The sequence below is a fragment of the Rattus norvegicus genome, chromosome 16 (assembly GCF_021556685.1).
Source record: "Rattus norvegicus strain SHRSP/BbbUtx chromosome 16, alternate assembly SHRSP_T2T, whole genome shotgun sequence".
In the NCBI taxonomy this organism is placed as follows: domain Eukaryota; kingdom Metazoa; phylum Chordata; class Mammalia; order Rodentia; family Muridae; genus Rattus; species Rattus norvegicus.
Genome location: NC_141549.1, coordinates 22,820,893 through 22,844,349, shown reverse-complemented (window position 1 = coordinate 22,844,349; position 23,457 = coordinate 22,820,893). Strand labels below are relative to the sequence as shown.

At 39.4% G+C, this 23,457-nt stretch overlaps 1 protein-coding gene across 1 annotated transcript; it reads right to left on the bottom strand.

The window, feature by feature from the left end:
- Positions 1–4,605: 4,605 nt before the first annotated feature.
- LOC148000465 (uncharacterized) lies at positions 4,606–23,245 on the bottom strand. The gene is made up of 5 exons (XM_087589370.1): positions 23,019–23,245; positions 22,118–22,291; positions 21,047–21,153; positions 19,047–19,099; positions 4,606–4,764 (listed from the first exon to the last, which is right to left on the bottom strand). Exons 1-5 carry the CDS (start codon positions 23,160–23,162, stop codon positions 4,724–4,726), a joined length of 519 nt encoding a protein of 172 aa, XP_087445496.1. The 5' UTR covers positions 23,163–23,245; the 3' UTR covers positions 4,606–4,723.
- Between the last annotated feature and the right edge of the window lie 212 nt (positions 23,246–23,457).

The following is a 23,457-nucleotide window of genomic DNA, read 5'->3' as shown; positions in this document are numbered from 1 at the left end:
CTTAGCCTGAACTGTTGTCCCATAGTGAAGGGTTAAAAGGACAGCGTCATGTTGCCACTGCTGCTTTCTGCCTCTGGACTAGGGATGTTTGCAGCGCTCTAGGTGAGCATGCTCATCTCGTACAGTAGTGAAAGGGGCTGCTACAAAGGTCGACTTGAACTTCCTTCACTGTAGGGGAACATTCATTGCTACCACCGGGAAGCACAGTCTCTGGTGACTGTCGTTGCAGCATAGTCAAATATAGGAGACCCAAAGACCTTTACAAACTATTTCCAGCTGCAAGTGTGACAAAGCTCTTGAGAGATCAGTGTGTTACTGTAGTCGAGATCTTCTGAAGAAGATGTTAAGGGCCCTCAGATCTAGCATTGACCCCTAGCTCATTTCCAGCAAAAAGAAGTTCAACATCAACTTCCATTGCTGGCCATGGCAAGAGCAACTGGAAAGACTTCCTTAGTAGTTATGCAACATGAATTATTACTCCAGAGAGAAGCATGAAAGAAACTTGCAGATAGAGCAGCAATCTTACATAAAACATTTTAAAAATATATTTCCACATATAAACCATAGTGTGTCTCATGTTTCACTCTCTGGATAAAGCCTGCCCTCGAAACATGCTTCAGAGAATGAACAACCCTAGTTCATTTCCTTTACAGTATGTAAAACTCCACTGCACACCCCTTGGCATTGCCCATGACCAGAGCAAGTTTTTGTCCTATCAACAAATGGGCTGAGAAAATGTCTCTATGGTGGACCGTATGCTCAGCATGTGTGGGGCCTCTTTCAGTCCTCGACAACAGAAACAAAACTCCAGTGCTGAAATACATTTTAAAAAAAGACACCCACATTATGATAATTCTGTTTCTCTCAGGGTTATGTGAAGAGGGTCATTTAGGTTCCTCTACACTATTCTCTGGCTGGCTCTCTCCAAAGGCACAGTAGGTATGAGAGATGCTGTGGTGTAGGTTGCTGAAAGGATAAATTCTGTGGTGCTTCTCCCCCTGTTGGAATCTAATCTTATTCAGACTCAATCAAGGGATCATTCAGTGCTGTGTACTGGAGAATGATGTGGTTTTTCAACCTTCCATCTACTGTGTCAATGTTGTTTTTACTGGAAATTATGTCTTGCAGCATATAAATCAAGTATCACTATATCTTTTGCTAATTAATAGGACTACAGGGAAAAGGTGCTGTCAGAGTAGCCCATATGGAGGCTGCTTTCATTGAATGCTAAGAATATCAGTTTTCATTCCCCAGCACTACCTACAAATCTCACACACCATTCACTTCTCCAAAGGTTCCTGAGTGAGCCAGATATTTATAATATCAAGATATTCACATTAAATGGAAGACAACTAAAAATAACTATAAGATAATCTGTGAATTATAAAATAAGTATGATTGAAATATTATGGAGGGAAAAATTCCAGATTATGCTAATGATATTTAGTCTCCAAAACATAATGAAATTAATTGAATACTGTTTTTGGTTTGCTTTTTAATATGATCATATTTTCACACACTGACACCTATGACATGTAGCAATAATCATATATATAGTATATATGCTAAAACCTGAAATAAAAATGTATTTTATATCAAAGTCAACTTGCTGCTATGTGTCTAGAGAGGACACAAATCATGGAATAGTTTTTTTTTTTTATCAAAGGTCACTACATGCATCAGTAGTTCGATTTGAATATAGTAGCATTGCAGATGATATAATTTGAATTTGAAATTTCTTAGAAGCTCTGGTTGGTTGGCATTGTTGTTCATATGGGGTCTCAAGCCCCTTCAAGCTCCTTCAGTCCTTTCTCTGATTCCTTCAACGGGGGTCCCGTCCTCAGTTCAGTGGTTTAATGATGGCATTTGCCTATGTATTTGCTGTAGTCTGGCTTTGCCTCTCAGGAGAGATCTACATCCGGTTCCTGTCGGCCTGCACTTCTTTGCTTCATCCATCTTATCTAGTTTGGTGGTTGTATAAATTTTTAAAAATCCCATAAAAGAAAAAAGGAAAAAAAAGAAAAAAAAAGAAATACAGGGTAAAAAATGGAGCAGAGAGGAAAGGAAAGGCTGTCCAGTGACCGGCCCAACTTGGGATCTATCCCATGCATAGGCACCAAACCCTGATACTATTACTGATGCCATGTTGTGCTGGCAAACAGGAGCCTAGCATGGCTGTCCGCTAAGAGGCTCTACCAGAAGCTGACTAAGACAGACGCAGAGACAGCCAACCACTGGATTGATGTCTAGAATGCCTATGGAAAAGTTGTGTAAAGAAATAAAATGTAATTCAATAAAAAGAATGCAAATACATAAAACAACTTTAAAAGAAAAAAAGAAATTTCTTAGAAACAATATCTTAAGTAAATCTGAATTCTAAAAATGGTTGCCAGGAAGTGAAGAATGGATATAAATATATTCATATTTGATTTCCTTACTTTCCTAGCACAAACAAAGTTCTTTCTATAGTTAGGGTAGAATCAGTAGAGGACTTACACTTAATCTTACCTGAATTATGCCGGTTAGAGTTTTTCAAAATGGATTTTAGCTGTCCTGGTGGTCTTACTCCACTGTGGTGTATTTTAAGAATGTTATGTTAATATTCATACTAAACATTAATCCAATGCATTGGATTACTTCTTGCTTGATTTTCTAACTTATATTACATTATAAATTGTTTTAAAAAGCTATTCATTTGTTCTTTAACCAGTTGAGTATGTCTGGGAATACTTTACTTCCAACTTTTCCCCATGTAGAAGAAAGGGAAGGAAATTAGGCCCAAAAATTAGCCCAATGAAACCATTATACAGATACATATATACACACAACCACCTCTCTAGCTTTTGCTCTCATAGCTATACCGAGTGATATTTTTAATCTATAGATGCAATGGAATTAGTCCCCTGACTACATTAATCATAACAGTCTTTGCCCCTGATGCAGTAAGGCACCTATTCCCATGATACTTTGTGAATATTTCACTATCTATGATGGTACCACCCAAGTGGTTTGCTTGTCGAACATCAAATAGATTTCTGTTGCTGCTAGAGCTCTTCAAAACCCACCACTGCATTTGTAATGTTCAAGCTGCTCCTTCTTAACACACGCATGAATGAATCCCGAAGTCACAATCTGCCTGTTTCTGTGCCATTTATCCATTTTTATGAACATAATAAGGTAATAACAGAAACAAAGAACAATAAGACTAATTGCATTGAGACTGTGAAACTGTTTGCACTTCCAAGTATAAGTTAACATGCGTATTTTGCAAGGAGTCTTTGAACAGTTTTAGTATGGAAAAGTTTGAATCTTGATTTTGACATTAGCTTGTATGATTTAGGGAATCTTAAACATGGAGGGAATAAGTCATGTGATAGTATTTATAAAATGATTTCCTGATGCAGAGCCCAAATAAAGAGAACAACATAATTGTCCTCTCTTGTGGAGGTAAGTAATCCTAATGAGCACAGAATGAGCTTGAAATACACCTTTTAATTTTCTACCAAACCAGTGTCTAACCTAGCATCCTGGACAGGAATGGATGGGCCTTCACCTGTATGTTCATGTCCAACTGATATGGAAGGCAAAAACCTCCTTTATAGAGAGATAAATAATAGTCACATGGTCACTTAGTTCTATACATTCAGCTAATCTATTGAGATTCAAAGGATCCATTCCTGTGGAAAACTGATCATATGAATGGATATTTGATGGGTGGAGCTTTCAGGAAGACATGGGTCTTGTGGAATAATTAAAAGGTGAATGACTGGTTCCCATGAGTTCCCATGCCAGGTGCAATCACATGCTCTAGATGTTTCTCTGTCATCCATTTTCACACACTGTCTCCATAGCGGGTTGTTCTGTGGGCCATGCTAGTGTGGCCACATGCCAAGCTAGCCCCAAGCATTCCATAGCCTAGCACCGCTTCCTGTCACAGACTCTTCTCACACTCCCAACAATCCAGTGAAGTCATGACTCAACAAACTGTAACCCAGCAACTGTAACCCAGAGTCATATGTTAATTACTTAATGAACAATACATTTGCACAATCAACTTACAACCAATTGATAAGGACATAAACCACCCACTTAGGTAAGATATAGTTAGTTCATCTAGACACACACAAACCAGTATATATCCATCCCTTAAGAATAGCCATAACAACCTATAAATGTAAAGTGAGAAATGTTAATATCCACCTTCATGGAATCTCAGCCTTTCATTGGATGGACTGCAACTCATGGGTTTCTTCTAAGATATATGATGTATGCTACACCTGACAAAAAGTTCCTTTGCCTTCATAGCTGGTGTCAAAGGAGGAAAGAAATGGTTGCCATCTTGTAGTAATGACTGACAACTGAGAATCATCCCACATTATGTACCGTGTCAGAGAGATGAATGCCTGAAATGATAACTATGAGTGTGGGTCTTAGTCCACAAATACAATTTAGTAAGGCTTTGAAAAGCTGAAGAATCTTAAGTGGACATTAACTTGCAGAGTTAATCCTAGCAGGCTCTTTTTAAAAACTGCATAGTTTTTTCTTGGAAATGGCATACTTGTGAGCATACTTTTCACATTCATATAAAGTACACTGAACAAATTTTAGGCTAAAATTATATTCAGAATACTGTGGGACCTGTAAGACACAAGTCTCAAAGTATACCCAAAAAGAATTTGCTTTTTATCTTTGCACTCCTCTAGTACTAATGTACTGTTAAGCCTTACCAGGACAAAGGCCTTTCATCTTTAAAAAACAAGACTTCTGAAAATAAAAACAAAATGTGTATTATTACAAGTATAGAAGAATATTACAAATAAAATTATGAAACTCATTTTTAGTATCAATGTCTATGAGAACAATCTATTGAGTACTCTAGAGTAAATATTCATTTGTAGCCAATTACGTCACTTAGAACCAATCCATTCCCTGTATATTTCAAATCAAAGATGGCAGTAATTTATCAAACATCAATGTCTAGAAATAAATACCCGTGAACAATTGTGATGATCCTAACTGAACTCTCTCAGAATGACAGAAAACCCAATCCTTACCAGTATAAAAACAATCAACTGTGATTCCTTTTACTCTGGGCTAATGATTCTTGAAAGAATAACAGATTGGGTCTGGTGGCGCACAACATGAATCCCAACACTGAGGAAGCAAAAGCATATGGATCACTGTGATTCCTTAGACAAAGAAAGCTACAATTTAGTGAGACCATATCTTAACCTAACCCCTAAAAAGAGAAAAACCCAGAGCCCACTTCATGACTCTTGCACCAGTAAACACCCATGGATAAAGAGTTGGCTAAAGGCCAGCATGAGAATACACTCAACAAGAACAAAACAATATAACACACCTGGAGCCCAGCTATCCTACTACATCAAGACCTGGATATGCGAATAAAATCAAAACACAATAAAATGACATTGAATCCAATCTTATGAATATGATAGAGGAATTTAAAGGAGAAATTATCAAATCCCTTAAAATATACAGGAAAATACAATCAAACAGGTGAGCAAAATGAATAAAATATGTCAACACCTGCAAATGATTAAAGAAGCAATAAAGGCAACCCAAAATGATGGAACCTTGGAGACAGAAATACTCCAAAAGAGAACAAGAACAGAAGCACAGCCAACACAATAAAAGAATTGGAAGAGATGATCTCAGGCATACATGATATACTCAAAGAAATTAATACATCAACCAAAGAAAATATCACCTAAAAAGTTACTGACTCAAAATATTCAGGTAGTCTGAGACACTGTGAAATTTTGTACTAAGGATAATAGGAATTGTTCAAAAGTGAAGAGAGTACCAGCTCCAAAGATGAGAACACATGTTCAACAAAATCATAGAAGGAAATTTATACAACATAAAGGAAGAATGCCTATAAACTTAGAGGAACCTTACAGAACACCAAATTGATTGGTGTTAACAAAAATAAATAATAATCACTCATTCACAAAATGAGAATGGCAGGAATTAACACTCATTTGTTGTTAATATCTCTCAATATCAGTGAACTCATCTTCCCCATTAAAAAGGCACAGCCTGATAGGCTGGATGTGGAATCAGGGCCAAACTTAAGAAAAATAGGAACAGGAGAAGAAGATTCCCAGATGAAAGGCCCAGAAAATATCTTCAACAACATCATAGAAGAAAACATCCCAAACCTCAAGAAAAAGATGCCTACATACACGCAAGAAGCTTACAGTACAAATAAGAGTTTACTGTGTCAGAAAATAAATCCTCCAGCTACATAATAACCAAAACATTAAATCCCCAAAACAAAGAGAGAAAATTAAAAAGCCACAAGGAGAAAGAGGCAAGTAACATATTACATATAAAGACAGAACAATCAGAATTATACCAAACTTCTCAACAGAGAATTAAAAGCCAGAAGAGCCAGAGAGATGTCTTACAGACCCTAAGAGACTATAGCTGTCAGCCCAGACTACAATACTTAGCAAAATTTTCAATCAATTTTACTCAAGATGGAGTAAAAAGCTATTCTGTGACAAAACCAAACGCAAACTATATCTTTCTACTAACCCATCACTAATCAGGATGCTACAAGCAAAACTCCAAGACAAGGAGAGTAACTGAACTCAATGAAACACGAGAAACTAATAATCGCATAGTAAAACCAACCAAGAGAAACACATGCAAACCAAAATCAAAATACCAAGTAAAAGCAATCATTAATTATTAATATCTCTGAACAGGAACAGATTCACTTACCAAATAAAAAGACATAGTCTAAGAGAGTAGATGCATAAACAGAATCTATGCTTCTGTTGCATATAGAAATGCAACTCAGCCACAAAGATAATCACTGCCACAGAATAAAGGACTGGACAAAAGGTCTGTAAAGCAAATGGACCCAAGAGTCAAGCTGCAGCAGCCAATCTAATATCTGGTAAAATAGACTTTCAATGAGAAATAATTAAAAGAGATGGGAAAGGACACTGCATATAAATCAAAGGAAAATCCAACAAGATGGTGCTTCAATTCTAAACATCAATGCTTGCGATACAAGTGCATCCTCCTTTACAAAAGAAACATTTACTAATTTTGTTAAAGCTTAAACCACACCTCCAATTCCACACATTAATAGTAGGGGACATCACCTACATATTATCACGTTAATGACCAACAGGCATGTCACCAAAAGAGAAACTAAACTGAAATGTAATGCAACTAGTAGATGACATGAATCAAATGGACCTAACAGATATCTGTGGTGGTTTGCCCTGAAGTTTCTGTATTTTGATGCTAATTCCACTGCCCCAAGGACAGCTGCCTAGTCACATACTCAGAACTCAGATGACTTCACCAGAACCACCTCCCCATTGAATTTGTAAAATACAGGTGAGGGGCAGGTACAGGATAGTAGGAGACCTGACACTGGAGGAGAAGCAAGGATGGGCAGGAGAGAAGCTTGAAGGAAGAGAAGGGGATTAACACAGAGAAGAGGAGAGAGAGGGGGGAGGAGCCATGGCAGGTGATGTTAAGATTCTGCTCTGTGTATTTACAGGTTGTTATCAATCTTCCTAAGGGATGGATGGTACCAGGCCTTGTATGTTTAAGTGGCAACTATACCTTACCAATTGGATCAAAGATTATTGTGTTGTGTGTTCTTTTATGTGAGGGTTTGAGTGTAGGAAAATGTGCGGCTGGGCTGTGTTTCCGCCAAGATATCTAGCAGATATCTTGGGGCACCGAGGTGCGGACCTAGCGGGGTAAAAGACAACTTTTACTTTTTTATTTTAATATTTTTACAACAACATATATCTATAGAAGCTGTCACTCAAATAAAAAAATATGTATCTTCTCAGCACCTCATGGAACCTTCTCCAAAATTGAACATGTACAGATACAGATCTACAACAGATACAAGAAAATACAAAAACAACAACAACAAAAGAACACCAAAATGCTTTTGTGTCTGATAAGGTCACCATGGACTAAAGTTGGACTATGTCAACAACAAAAACAATGGAAAGCCTACAATCTCATGGAAACTGAACAACTCTATGCTAAGTGACCACTGTTGAAAGAAGAAAAGTCTTTCTAGAATTCAATGAAAGTGAAGGCACAAATCATACAAACTTAGGGAACACAATAAAAGCAGTGCAAAAGGAAAGTTCATAACACTATGTCCCTTCAAAAGAAATGGAGAGATTTCATAATAGCAGCTAATCAGCACATATGCAATATTAAAAATAAAAACAGAAGCATACACGCTCAAGAGAAGATGGTATGAAAATTAAACATAGAAACATGGGAAACAATACAAAGAATGAACAAAACCAAGAGCTGCTTACTCAAAACCACTCTGACATGTCATTTGACACCCATCACAAAAGCAAAGATGAAAAACTCAAGTGAGAGTGAATGCTGGCAGGTTGTGGAGCAAAGGGAACACTAATCCATCACTGATGGACGTGAAACTTTGAACAACAACTTTGGAAATCAATTGGGTGGTTTCTCACAAAACTGAGAGAAAAAAACTGTTCTACCTCAAGGGCCAGCTATAACGCTCCTGGGTGTGTAGTCATAAAGATGTCACACTGTACCAAAGAACCACTTGTCAAACTATGTTCATAGTAGCTTTGTTCATACTAACCAGAATCTGGAAACAACCTGGATGTGCCTCTACTGAACAATGAATAAAGAAAGTGATGTATGGCTCCCAAACCCCGTGGGAGGACCGGACACTTCCAGTTTTTAGCGGGAGTCCGAATCTCGTGCTCCCTGCCTCCAGCTCACTGCTCCCAAACCCCGTGGGAGACAGAGCTCACCGCCCGGACAGGTGGGCACTCCTGAGACTGCAGAGCAGAAGAGACCACCAACACTGCCCACCCCTGCCCATATCCCTGGCCCAAGAGGAAACGGTCTCTGGGTTCCCGTAGATAAGGGCACAGGAGCAGCAGGTCCACTGCGTCTGAGACACCGCAGGAACCTGAAGGGACCAGCCAGATAAACGGTTCTCTGCACCCAAATCCTGGGAGAGGGAGAGCTAAACCGTCAGAGAGGCAGACACGACTGGTAAACCAGAAGAGACTGCACTCTGCCCACATCTCTGACTCCAGAGGAAAACACCAAACGCCATCTGGGACTCTGGTGCACGGAGGGCTCCCGGAAAGGGCAGCGCAGGTCCGCCTGGTTGCTGCCCCTGAGGAGAGATCATTAGCAACACCCCACGAGCAATCTTGAGCCTTGGGACCACAGGTAAGACCAACTTTTCTGCTCCAAGTGACCTGCCTGGTGAATTCAGGGCACAGGCCCACAGGAACAGCTGAAGACCTGTAGATAGGAAAAACTACACGCCCCAAAGCAGAACACTCTGTTCCCATAACTGGCTGAAAGAAAACAGGAAAACAGGTCTACAGCACTCCTGACACACAGGCTTATAGGACAGTCTAGCCACTGTCAGAAATAGCAGAACAAAGAAACACTAGAGATAATCTGATGGCGAGAGGCAAGCACAGGAACCCTAGCAACAGAAACCAAGACTACATGACATCATCGGATCCCAATTCTCCAACCAAAGCAAACACGGAATATCCAAACACACCAGAAAAGCAAGATCTAGTTTCAAAATCATATTTGATCGATGCTGGAGGACTTCAAGAAAGACATGAAGAACTCCCTTAGAGAAACGCAGGAAAACATAAACAAGTAGAAGCCTACAGAGAGGAATCACAAAAATCCCTGAAAGGATTCCAGGAAAACACAAACACTTGAAGGAATTAAAAATGGAAATAGAATCAATCAAGAAAGAACACATGGAAACAACCCTGAATATAGAAAACCAAAAGAAGAGACAAGGAGCTGTAGATACGAGCTTCACCAACAGAATACAAGAGATAGAAGAGAGAATCTCAGGAGCAGAAGATTCTATAGAAAACTATCGACTCAACTGTGAAAGATAATGTAAAGCAGAAAAAGCTACTGGTCCAAAACATACAGGAAATCCAGGACTCAATGAGAAGATCAAACCTAAGGATATAGGTATAGAAGAGAGTGAAGACTCCCAGCTCAAAGGACCAGTAAATATCTTCAACAAAATCATAGAAGAAAACTTCCCTAACCTAAAGGAAGAGATACCCATAAGCATACACGAAGCCTAGAGAACTCCAAATAGATTGGACCAGAAAAGAAACAGCTCCCGTCACATAATAGTCAAAAGACCAAACACACAAAATAAAGAATATTAAAAGCAGTAAGGGAAAAAGGTCAAGTAACATAAAGGCAGACCTATCAGAATCACACCAGAAACTGTGAAAGCCAAAAGGTCCTGGACAGATGGCCTACAGACCTTAAGAGAACACAAATGCCAGCCCAGGTTACTTTATCCTGCAAAACTCTCAATTAACATAGATGGAGAAACCAAGATATTCCAGGACAAAACCAAATTTACACAATATCTTTCTACAAATCCAGCACTACAAAGGATAATAAATGGTAAAGGCCAACATAAGAAGGCAAGCTACACCCTAGAAAAAGCAAGAAACAAATCGTCTTGGAAACAAAACAAAAAGAAGAAAAGCACACAAACATAACCTCACATCCAAATATGAACATAACAGGAAGCAATAATCACTATTCCTGAATATCTCTCAACATCAATGGCCTCAACTCCCCAATAAAAATACACAGATTAACACAATGGATATGCAATGAGGACCCTGCATTCCCTACAGGAAACACACCTCAGAGACAAAGACAGACTCTACCTCAGAGTGAAAGGCTGGAAATCAACTTTCCAAGCAAATGGTCTGAAGAAGCAAGCTGGAGTAGCCATTCTAATATCAAATAAAATCAATTTCCAACTAAACGTCATCAAAAAAGATAAGGAAGGACACTTCATATTCATCAAAGGAAAAATCCACCAAGATGAACTCTCAATCCTAAATATCTATGCCCCAAATACAAGGGCACCTACATACGTAAAGGAAACCTTACTAAAGCTCAAAACACACATTGCACCTCACACAATAATAGTAGGAGATTTCCACACCCCACTCTCATCAATGGACAGATCATGGAAACACTAATTAAACAGAGACGTAGACAGACTACGAGAAATCATGAACCAAATAGACTTAACAGATATTTATAGAACATTCTATCCTAAAGCAAAAGGATATACATTCTTCTCAGGTCCTCATGGTACTTTCTCCAAAATTGACCATATATTTGGTCAAAAAACAGGCCTCAACAGGTACAGAAAGATAGAAATAATCCCATGGGTGCTATCAGACGACCACGGCCTAAATCTGGTCTTCAATAACAATAATGGAAGAATGCCCACATATACGTGGAAGTTGAACAATGCTCTACTCAATGATAACCTAGTTAAGGAAGAAATAAAGAAAGAAAATAGAGACTTCTTAGATTTAATGAAATCGAAGGTACAACATACCCAAACTTATGGGACACAATGAAAGCTGTGCTAAGAGGAAAACCCATAGCTCTGAGTGCCTGCAGAAAGAAACAGGAAACAGCATATGTCACCAGCTTGACAGCACACCTAAAAGCTCTAGAACAAAAAGAAGCAAATACACCCAGGAGGAGTAGAAGGCAGGAAATAATCAAACTCAGAGCTGAAATCAGCCAAGTAGAAACAAATGGACCATAGAAAGAATCAACAGAACCAAAAGATGGTTCTTTGAGACAATCATTAAGATAGATAAACCCTTAGCCAGACCAACTAGAGGACACAGAGAGTGTTTCCAAATTAACAAAATCAGAAATGAAAAGGGAGACATAACTACAGATTCAGAGGAAATTCAAAAAATCATCAGATCTTACTATAAAAGCCTACGTTCAACAAAACTTGAAAATCTGCAGGAAATGGACAATTTGCTAGACAGATACCAGGTACCGAAGTTAAATCAGGAACAGATAAACCAGTTAAACAACCCCATAACTCCTAAGGAAATAGTAGCAGTCATTAAAGGTCTCCCAACAAAAAAGAGCCCAGGTCCAGACGGGTTCAGTGCAGAATTCTATCAGACCTTCATAGAAGGCCTCATACCAATACTATCCAAACTATTCCACAAAATTAAAACAGATGGAGCACTACCAAATTCCTTCTATGAAGCCACAATTACTCTTATACCCAAACCACACACAGACCCAACACAGAAAGAGAACTTAGACCAATTTCCCTTATGAATATAGACGCAAAAATACTCAATAAAATTCTGGCAAACCAAATCCAAGAGCACATCAAAACAATCATCCACCATGATCAAGTAGGCTTCATCCCAGGCATGCAGGGATGGTTTAATATACGGAAAACCATCAACGTGATCCATCATATAAACAAACTGAAAGAACAGAACCACATGATCATTTCATTAGATGCTGAGAAAGCATTTGACAAAATTCAACACCCCTTCATGATAAAAGTCCTGGAAAGAAAGGTATTCAAGGCCCATACCTAAACATAGTAAAAGCCATATACAGCAAACCAGTTGCTAACATTAAAATAAGTGGAGAGAAACTTGAAGCAATCCCACTAAAATCAGGGACTAGACAAGGCTGCCCACTCTCTCCCTACTTATTCAATACAGTTCTTGAAGTTCTAGCCAGAGCAATCAGACAACAAAAGGAGGTCAAGGGGATACAGATTGGAATAGAAGAAGTCAAAATATCACTATTTGCAGATGATATGATAGTACATTTAAGTGATCCCAAAAGTTCCACCAGAGAACTACTAAAGCTAATAAACAACTTCAGTAAAGTGGCTGGACATAAAATTAACTCAAATAAATCAGTAGCCTTCCTCTACACAAAAGAGAAACAACTGAGAAAGAAATTAGGGAAACAACACCCTTCATAATAGACCCAAATAATATAAAGTACCTCGGCGTGACTTTAACCAAGCAAGTAAAAGATCTGTACAATAAGAACTTCAAGACTCTGAAGAAAGAAATTGAAGAAGACCTCAGAAGATGGAAAGATCTCCCATGCTCATGGATTGGCAGGATTAATATAGTAAAAATGGTCATCTTACCAAAAGCGATCTACAGATTCAATGCAATCCCCATCAAAATAACAATCCAATTCTTCAAAGAGTTAGACAGAACAATTTGCAAATTCATCTGGAATAACCAAAAACCCAGGATAGCTAAAGCTATCCTCAACAATAAAAGGACTTCAGGGGGAATCACTATCCCTGAACTCAAGCAGTATTACAGAGCAATACTGATAAAAACTGCATGGTATTGGTACACAGACAGACAGATAGACCAAAGGAATAGAATTGAAGACCCAGAAATGAACCCACACACCTATGGTCACTTGATTTTTGACAAAGGAGCCAAAACCATCCAATGGAAAAAAGATAGCATTTTCAGCAAATGGTGCTGGTTGAACTGGAGGTCAACATGTAGAAGAATGCAGATTGATCCATGCTTATCACCCTGTACAAAGTTTAAGTCCAAGTGGATCAAGGACCTCCACATCAAACCAGACACACTCAAACTAATAGAAGAAAAACTAGGGAAGCATCTGGAACACATGGGCACTGGAAAAAATTTCCTGAACAAAACACCAATGGCTTATGCTCTAAGATCAAGAATCGACAAATGGGATCTCATAAAACTGCAAAGCTTCTGTAAGGCAAAGGACACTGTGGTTCGACAAATCGGCAACCAACAGATTGGGAAAAGATCTTTACCAATCCTACAACAGATAGAGGCCTTATATCCAAAATAAACAAAGAACTCAAGAAGTTAGACCGAAGGGAGACAAATAACCCTATTAAAAAATGGGGTTCAGAGCTAAACAAAGAATTCACAGCTGAGGAATGCCGAATGGCTGAGAAACACCTAAAGAAATGCTCAACATCTTTAGTCATAATGGAAATGCAAATCAAAACAACCCTGAGATTTCACCTCACACCAGTGAGAATGGCTAAGATCAAAAAGTCAGGTGACAGCAGATGCTGGCAAGGATGCAGAGAAAGAGGAACACTCCTCCATTGTTGGTGGGATTGCCGACTGGTACAACCAATCTGGAAATCAGTCTGGAGGATCCTCAGAAAATTGGACATTGAACTGCCTGAGGATCCAGCTATACCTCTCTTGGGCATATACCCAAAAGATGCCCCAACATATAAAAAAGACACGTGCTCCACTACGTTCATAGCAGCCTTATTTATAATAGCCAGAAGCTGGAAAGAACCCAGATGCCCTTCAACAGAGGAATGGATACAGAAAATGTGGTACATCTACACAATGGAATATTACTCAGCTATCAAAAACAATGCCTTTGTGAAATTCATAGGGAAATGGTTGGAACTGGAAAATATCATCCTGAGTGAGCTAACCCATCACAGAAAAACACATATGGTATCCACTCATTGATAAGTGGATATTAGCCCAAATGCTTGAATTACCCTAGATGCATAGAACACATGAAACTCAAGATGGATGATCAAAATGTGAATACTTCACTCCTTCTTTGAAAGGGGAACAAGAATGCCCATGGCAGGGAATAGAGAGGCAAAGATTAAAACAGAGACTGAAGTAACACCCATTCAGAGCCTGCCCCACATGTGGCCCATACATATACAGCCACCCAATTAGACAATATGGATGAAGCAAAGAAGTGTAGGCAGACTGGAGCCGGATGTAGATCTCTCCTGAGAGACACAGCCAGAATACAACAAATACAGAGGTGAATGCCAGCAGCAAACCACTGAACTGAGAACAGGACCCCCGTTGAAGGAATCAGAGAAAGGACTGAAAGAGATTGAAGGGGATGAGATGCCATATGAACAACAATGCCAAGCAACCAGAGCTTCCAGGGACTAAGCCACTACCTAAAGACTATACATGGACTGACCCTGGACTCCGACCTCATAGGTAGCAATGAATGCCCTAGTAAGAGCACCAGTGGAAGGGGAAGCCCTGGGTCCTGCGAAGACTGAACCCCCAGTGAACGTGATTGTTGGGGGGAGGGCGGCAATAGGGGAGGAATGGGAGTGGAACACCCATAAAGAAGGGGAGTGGGAGGGGCTACGGAGATTTTGGCCTGGAAACTGGGAAAGGAATAACACTTGAAATGTAAATAAGAAATACATAAGTTAATAAAAAAAAGAAAGTGATGTATACTTTCAAAATGGCATATTATCCCACTATTACAAACAAAGGCAGAATGAATTTTGCAGGTAAATCAATGGAACTTGAGAATATCCTCCGGAGTTCAAACAGGACATGTGTGTTATGTACTCACTTATAGATGGTTATTGGCCAAAAATACAGACACCATGCTATTATCCACAGACTCAGAAAAGCTACACAAGAAGGAATGCACAAGTGAGGATGCCTGTATCTCACTTAAAGGAGTGCATAAAGCAGTCCTAAGAGGAAGACGGAGGGAGTGAACTGAATAGAGAAGAGATACGGAGGGCTATGGGATGGGTTTGGAATCAGGTGTGGGTAAGGAAGAGGAGAGATGGATGGATGGTCCTGAAAGTGAATGGAAATCTGCAACTGACAAGGGTGAAGTTTTTTTTTTTTAATGAAAAAAGACAATGTGGGATACTATTCACCTACTAAAGACAAAGACATAATGACCTTTGCAGGTGAATGAATAGAACTTGAGAATATCTTCCTGAGTGACATAACCCAGACCCAAAAGACATGGATGGCGTATACTCACTTCTAAGTGGATATTAGCAATAAAGTACAGGATATCAATACTATACTGAGGACCAAAAGAAGATGAAGAAGAAAGGACCAAGAGAGGATTTTGAATCTAACTTAGAACATACCGGAAAATACTCAGAGGAGGCAGAGGAAGGAAGGAACTAGGTGGGAGTGGGTAAATTTGAGACAACTGAGTGTTTCAGGATCGGGTCTGGGGAGATACAGGGGAGATGGCTTGACAGCCATGAAAATGAATGGATAGCTGCAGCTGGCAAGGGTGGAGATGTCAAAAAAATTCACTTGGTCATCACATTAGATGCTGATAAAGCCGTTGATAAAATCAAGCACCCCTTCATGTTAAAAGTCTTAGAGACCTCAGTGATCAAATTTGCATACCTGAACCAGCCAATAAACACTAACAACTTATATGCAGAGAAACTTAAAACCAGAGAGTAAGCAAAGCTGCCCACATACAAAAGAGACCTCACAAAATCTACCAAAGAACTCCTACACCAAAGGTGATAAACCCTTACAGAAAAGTGTCTGAATGCAAGATTAACTCAAATAACCAGCAGCCCTTCCTCATGCAACAGTTAAAATGGATAAGAAAAATTTAGTCAAGCAAAACCCTTTACAGTAACCACAGATAACATTAAATAGCCCAGTACAACTCTAATCAAGCTACTTAAAGACCTGCCTGTCAAAAACTTTATGTCTCTGAAAAAGGAATTAACAGGACATCTGAAGATGGAAAGGTCTCCTATACTACAGATGGATAGGATTAACAAGGTGAAAATGGCCATCTTACAAAAAGCATCTTCACAGTCAATGCATTTCTCTTCAAAATTGCAAGACCATTATTTACAGACCTTGAAAGAGCAATTTTTTAAAAAACAAAAAACCCATGATAGCTGATAGATACATAGATGATAGATAGATAGATGATAGATACATAGATGATAGATACATAGATAGATAGATAGATAGATAGATAGATAGATAGATAGATAGATAGATAGATAGATATCTTGAATAATTAAATAATTTTTGGAGGTATCATCATCCCTGATATCAAGACATATCACAGAGCAATCATAACAAAAGCTGTATAGAATTAGTATAGAAACAAAAAGTTGACCGATGGAATCAAATCAAAGAAAAAACACACATACCTACCAACACATGATTTTGACAAAGGCAAAACCACACAATGGGGAAAATAGGAAAGTTTCTTCAACAAATGGTGCAGGTGTAACTGTATGTCTGCATGAAGAAGAATGCAAATAGATCTGTATTTCTCAACCTGCACAAAACTCAAGTTCATGTGGATGAAAGACCTTGACATTGAAGCAGAAACTTCAATATACTGAGGACATCGGTACAGTAGACAATTTCCTGAACAGCACACCACTGTCCCAGCCTCTGAGATCAATGATTGATAAATGGGGACTCACAAAACTTAAAAACCTCTGTAAAGCAAAGGACACCATCAAAAGGACAAAAGAGAAGCCTACATTTTGGGAAAAGATCGTCATCAGTCTTACACTTCACAGAGAAATAATGGTTAAAATATATAAAAAGCCCAAAAAGTTAGACAGCAATAAACCAATCTGAATATGGTGTACAGTGGTAAACGAAGCATTCCCAGCCGAGGATGCTCAGGAGGCCGAGAGACATCAAATGCTCATCTACAGTCATCACTGAATGCAGATCAGAAGGACCCTGAGTCCATCCTACACCAGTCAGAGCAGCCAGAATCAAAACCTCAAGGGACAGCCATGCTGACAAGGATATTGAGCAAAGGGAATATTCCTCCATTGTTGGTGGGAGAGACATTAAAATCCCTTTTCTTTTTTTTTTTCTTTTTTTCAGAGCTGGGGACCGAACCCAGGGCCTTGCGCTTGCTAGGCAAATGCTCTACCACTGAGCTAAATTCCCAACCCCTAAAATCCCTTTTGAAAAGCAATTTGGCGGGTTTTTTTTCCAAAAAATTTGAAATAGTTTTTACCTTAAGACACAACTATGTCAATCATGGGCATATACCCCAAACTTGCTCCACCATACCACCCAAGCACACTTGCTTAACTATGTTCATAAAACCTCTCCTTGTAATAACCATGGACAGGAGACAACTGAAAAACTGATTAAGGAAATGTGGTATATTTGCACAATGAAATAATACTCGGCTATGAAAAACATGGAATTTGAGAAAACTGCAGGCAAATGGATGGGATTGGCAAACATCATACTGGATGAGGTAACTGAAACCGAGAAGGACAGGCATGGAATGTACTCACTTAAAGGTGAGGACCTTAGCAGCCATAAATTACAGAATAACCAGGCCACAGTGCACAGACCTAAAGAAGCTAAGTAATGAGGGCCCAAGGGAAGATGCGTGAATCTCACTCAGGAGGGAAAATGAAATAGATATCAGGATTCGATTGAGGGAGGGAAATTTGTAGGATGGGGAGGGGAACTAAGGTGCAGAGCAGGTGTGGTGTGGGAGCTAGGACAGAAGATACCAGTGGAGAGGCATCTCTGTGGTGAAACAAAGACCAGGAACCATGGGGGCTCTTAGCAGTCTATCTATGGAGCTGAGACTTGCAGAGCCTACTAGCAGCAGGTGATATGCAGTTTTCAGTGGTCATCTTCTGTACCAGGGGAGACTTCCAGGAGAAGGAGGAGAACACCAAAGCACTCAGAAAAACATCAACCCAAAATTTATCCTACCACCAAGATATGCAGGTTAAAATGGAACGGACATTAAGGAGATACCAAACCAATAACTGGACCAACTTGAGACCCACCCTGTGGGAGAGAGCCAGTCTTTGACTCCATTAATGATATTTTGCTATGCTTGCAGACAGAAGCCTTGGATAATTCTTCTGAGAGTCTTCATCAAGCCCTGGATAGAAACAGATGTACACACCCACAGCCAAATAAATATCAGGTGGAGGTTGGGGCGTCTTGTGAAAGAATTGGGGGAAGGATATTGAATTCAAAGGAGGACAGTGCCATTGAAGGTTCAGAAACACAACAAGAAAACCTACAGATTAACCAACAGGGGCCCATGAGGGCTCACAGGGACTGAACCACCTATCAAAGAGCACGTCAGGGCTGCACATAGACCCCATATTCAGAGGTAGCAGACGTGCAGCTTCACGTGCTCTTCATGTGGACTCCTGGTTTACTGAAGTGAGGGCAGGTTCTCATTCTGTTGCCTGCATTTGGATTCCTTTCTGCTAGCTGGGCTGCCTTGTGTGGTCACAGTAGGAGAGGAGCTAAAATGTCCGCACTATTTTATCTAGGGTGAATAAGACCAGCTACAATATAGTAAATTTATATATGATATAAAAATCTTACCTTCCAAAAATCTTACATGCTTCACTTCTTTTTTATGTGCTGGTGTTCTTGCACTGTGGCATAGATTTATAAGTTATGGTTATTGCACTATTCATAAGAAAAACATTTAGCGAGCATTTGAAGCCCTTTATATTTCAGTCCCCTGTATCTTAGTTTAGATGTTCACAAACAATGTTTTTTGAAACCGGATCTCACTATGTAGCCATGCTGGTCTGAAACCCACCCCATAGACCATGTTGGACTTAACTCACAAAGGTCTGTGTGTCTCCTACCTCCCACAGTCTGGGATGTAATTCATGGAACTACAGGTCTAGTCAAACAATTTTGAATTTATTTTTCAGCAATTCACTATGACTGTTGACTGGTATCCTTGTGACTTTCTCAAGAGAAAACATGAGGCATGGTTAGCTTTTAAATAGAACACAAACTAAAAGGCTCAAGCATGCATACACACAATCAGTCAATCAATCTCTCTCTCTCTCTCTCTCTCTCTCTCTGTCTCTCTCTCTCTGACTCTCTGTCTCTCTCTGTCTCTCTCTCTGTCTCTCTCTGTCTCTCTCTGTCTCTCTCTGTCTCTCTCTGTCTCTCTCTGTCTCTCTCTGTCTCTCTCTCTCTCTCTCTCTCTCTCTCTCTCTCTCTCTCTCTCTCTCTCTCTCTCTCTCCCTCCCTCCCTCTTAAAAACTCTAAAGAGAATATTTGCCTTGCTCAGGGATGTATGGCAGTAGACTCTTAGGGAACACTAGGAGGAAAGATTCCAGGTCTGCAAGGAGATAAGAACTCCAGAGGACAAACAACAAAGTGAAATAACCTGGACGCCTGGGGCTCTCAGAGACTGAACCACCAACCACAGAACATACACGGGCTGGACTCACACCTTCCCACTCATATGTAGCAGAAGAGCAGCTAGGTTTTCATATGGGTCCCAGTCAACTGGGATGGGGCCTATCAAAAAGCTGTTGCTTATACATGGGATACCTCCTTCTAGCTGAGTTGCCTTGTCTGACCTTGGAGAGAGAGGAAGTGTCTACCCTTGCAGAGACTTGAAGTGCCAGGGTGTGGGGATACATAGGGGATCCATGACTGCTCGGAGGTGAAGGGGAAGGGGAACCAGAAAGGACTGTGGAATAGGGAGACTGAGACAGGGTCAGTGAGTTTGATGTAAAATGAATAAGAAAAAATAAAATTAAATATTTCAAAGAGCATTAAGTTTTGAAAGGAGAGTGAGCTCTCTCTAGAAAGGCTCACCTTAAAGCACAGATCTGTTGTCTGGAAATAATGGCTCAACATAAACATTAGGTAAACATGTGTACTAAACAGGGAATTTCAGCATAATAATTTTATTTCATATGGAAGGGAATATAGCTTTGTAAGATCAATTTTTTTAGAGCTAAACATTCACAAAATCTAGGAGAAGATTTATAATTCTAAAATACCAGAATATGTGGAAGGAAATGAACTATTTATATATCCACATTAAAAGCTCCATCTGAAATGTGACACAAAAATGTCTTGGACTGCAATATCACCAACATTGCTAGTTAATTACGGGATGAAAGTTTACCGAACACCTCCTAGCAAAAGGTAGTTTTCTACTGCATTGGACATTTCAAACAGATCATTAGGAAACATTATCTATTACCTGTGATTATGTAACATATAATTCTAAAGATATGGCTTATACTGTCATTTTTAAGGTCAGAAATTATAAAAACTGTGTCAAAATAAAAAATACTGAAGTAGACCAACAGCTGATCTAGCTTATTCTTTGTCTTGGTTCATGACTCACGAACTGAACTACTGAGCTATGTAGCACTCCTGGTACTGCTGTTCTTTTGTTGTGTTGGAACAGTCTCTTTTCTAGCTCATATTTCGTGTGTAATAAGCTTTCTAAATATTTCTCTGAGTTTTTCAAATCATTTAATATCATATTAATATTCCTGACTTAAGCAATTCTCACCATCAAGAACAGCACTAAGATTGTAGAAGAGAAGAAACTGTACCTGTTTGACACTTGCACGGCCTGTGCATCTGCACTCATTGATTCTAAGAAGTTTATCATTTCAGTCTGATTTTCATATGTTGCAAGTTGCAGTGGTGTCAAGCCATACTGTAAAGAAAACAATATTACATTTTATAAAACAACTTGTTTCTCAACTGAAAGTTCATCACAGATTTTGTGAACATAAACACACACTGTACTGAGTCACAAGGCATCATTTTTCCTACAACACCTGCTGTGCTTTCCACACACAGCTCTCTTCTTCCCTTTGACACATCTTTTGTCTACACAACACTGCATATGAACACCAATCCCTTCCAGAATTTTCCCCAAACACTCAATGGTTCCAATCTTCTTAGCTCCAAAGACTAGGACCTCCATGGACACAACCCCAAAATATAAAGTTTGGTATGCCCCTGTTGAAGGAGTGTGCTCAAGAGGTATCTGGAGCAGAGTTTCTCAATCTGCACTCCAAATATATTTCTTTTCTAAACTAAAAATTATCTCCCAAGGGCAATAGCATCTTCTATGAATACCAAAACTTTTGAAAATCATAAAAATGTTTTGTATATTTTCTCAATGATCAGATTTTCTAATTTGCCTGACACCTCTCTCCTTTCCCAGTCTGCCCTCATCCCTGAGCCAAACACACATCAATACCTTCTTAGCAGCAACCCAGTTCTATATATTCTATAATCATTAAACTTGAAATGTATTTCTTTTTCTTGTTGGTGTAGATGTGATGTGATGTGTGTGTGTATGTGTGTGTGTGTCTGTGTGTGTCTGTGTGTGTCTGTGTGTGTCTGTGTGTAATCCTAAAGCCTATAATCTTGAATTTCAAACTTAAAGTCAACGCTGAGACAAAATATGCTATTCTGTGGATTTTTTGGCACTAATTATAAATACACACACACACACACACACACACACACACACATATTTAAAGAGAAAAAGCGTTCCTCTGAACACATTCAGTGAGAATGCTTGAGGTTCTGCATGTAGAAAATAGGTCTGAGTGTCCCAGCTAGAAGTAGCTAGAAGTGCATTGGGAATGAAGTTGAATGACCTTTACCTCTGTTTTGGCTTCAATATCTACGTTGTACTCCAGGAGCATCTTTACAATTGCTATGCTGCCCCTGGAAATGGCATGGTGAAAGGCTGTATTCCCACTGTAATCCATCAAATTTGGATTAGCATTGTGCCTGAGCAATACACAAACACAATGTGTGTTGTCCCGCTGCGCAGCCTGTGGAAATTGTACAAAGAAATACATCTTCACTTCAAGGAAGCCAAGGGAGACATTTCTACAATGGCACTGAATAGTTTCTCTGAAATCAGACAGAGTTTTAGTTATTCATATTTTCCCTCCATTTTGACACAAGGTCTTCTTAAATACTCCAGGCTTGACTCATTTAATGATCTCCCCACCACATCTTTTTCCAAGTGGTAGAATTAAGGGGTTCTACCAACCCACCTAGATGTCCTAAGCACTCAGGTCTGTGCTGGTTGGCTGTCACAATGCAGAGATTGCTTGTTTGCTTAGATTTTGTTCTTTTTGCCAATGTGATACATGCTTAATACACCTGGAAAGATCCTCACTTGAGGAATTGGACTGGCCTCTGGGGCACTGTGTGGAACTATTTTTTTTTATTTAGACAGAAGTAGGAAAGCCCAAGGTCTTGTGGTAGGGGCATGCCTGAGTTCAAAGTTGTATAAAAAAAAGCTGACCAAACCTGTGTAAAAGCCATGGAAAGCTGCATTCTCCCCTGATCTCTAGTTTAGTTCTTCCCCCCAGTTCCTTATTTGAGTTCCTGACCAGGTTTCCCATGAGGATCAACTGGGATGAATAAATGTAAGCTAAATAACTTTTTCCTCTCCTGAGTAAGTTTTGGTCTGTGTTTTCTCACAACAACAGAAACCAAACAAGGACACCTCTAATCCATTTCATACCAAAACAGATGGCCAATAGCTACCTTAATCAACGGTGTGCAGCCTTCATCATCCTGGATGTTAATGTTGGACTTATTTTCTAATAACAGTGTCACTACATCTGGATGGTTGTGGGCACTCGCATAATGCAGCGATGTCCTGCAAATTGAAAACACATTTAGCAACATCTCTGAATTCCCAGTAAGACTATCATCACCTGTAAGTACTACATAATATGAAGGTGATTTCTATCTGATGGAAGAAAGTAACTACAATGTTCTTATTTATTGAGGTCTACTCGAATGTTCATTTACTGTGCTAGGGATATGGTACATGACTCTTCCTATTTAAGGCAGGTGTTCTATCCTGACCTTCTTCGCTGCTCAAAGCAGCCTGTCTGAATCCTAGAAAAGTTCCCAAATTGATCTCAGCTTGAATTTAAATCATACTCTAATATCTGGAACTTACTAGTTACTCCTCGGT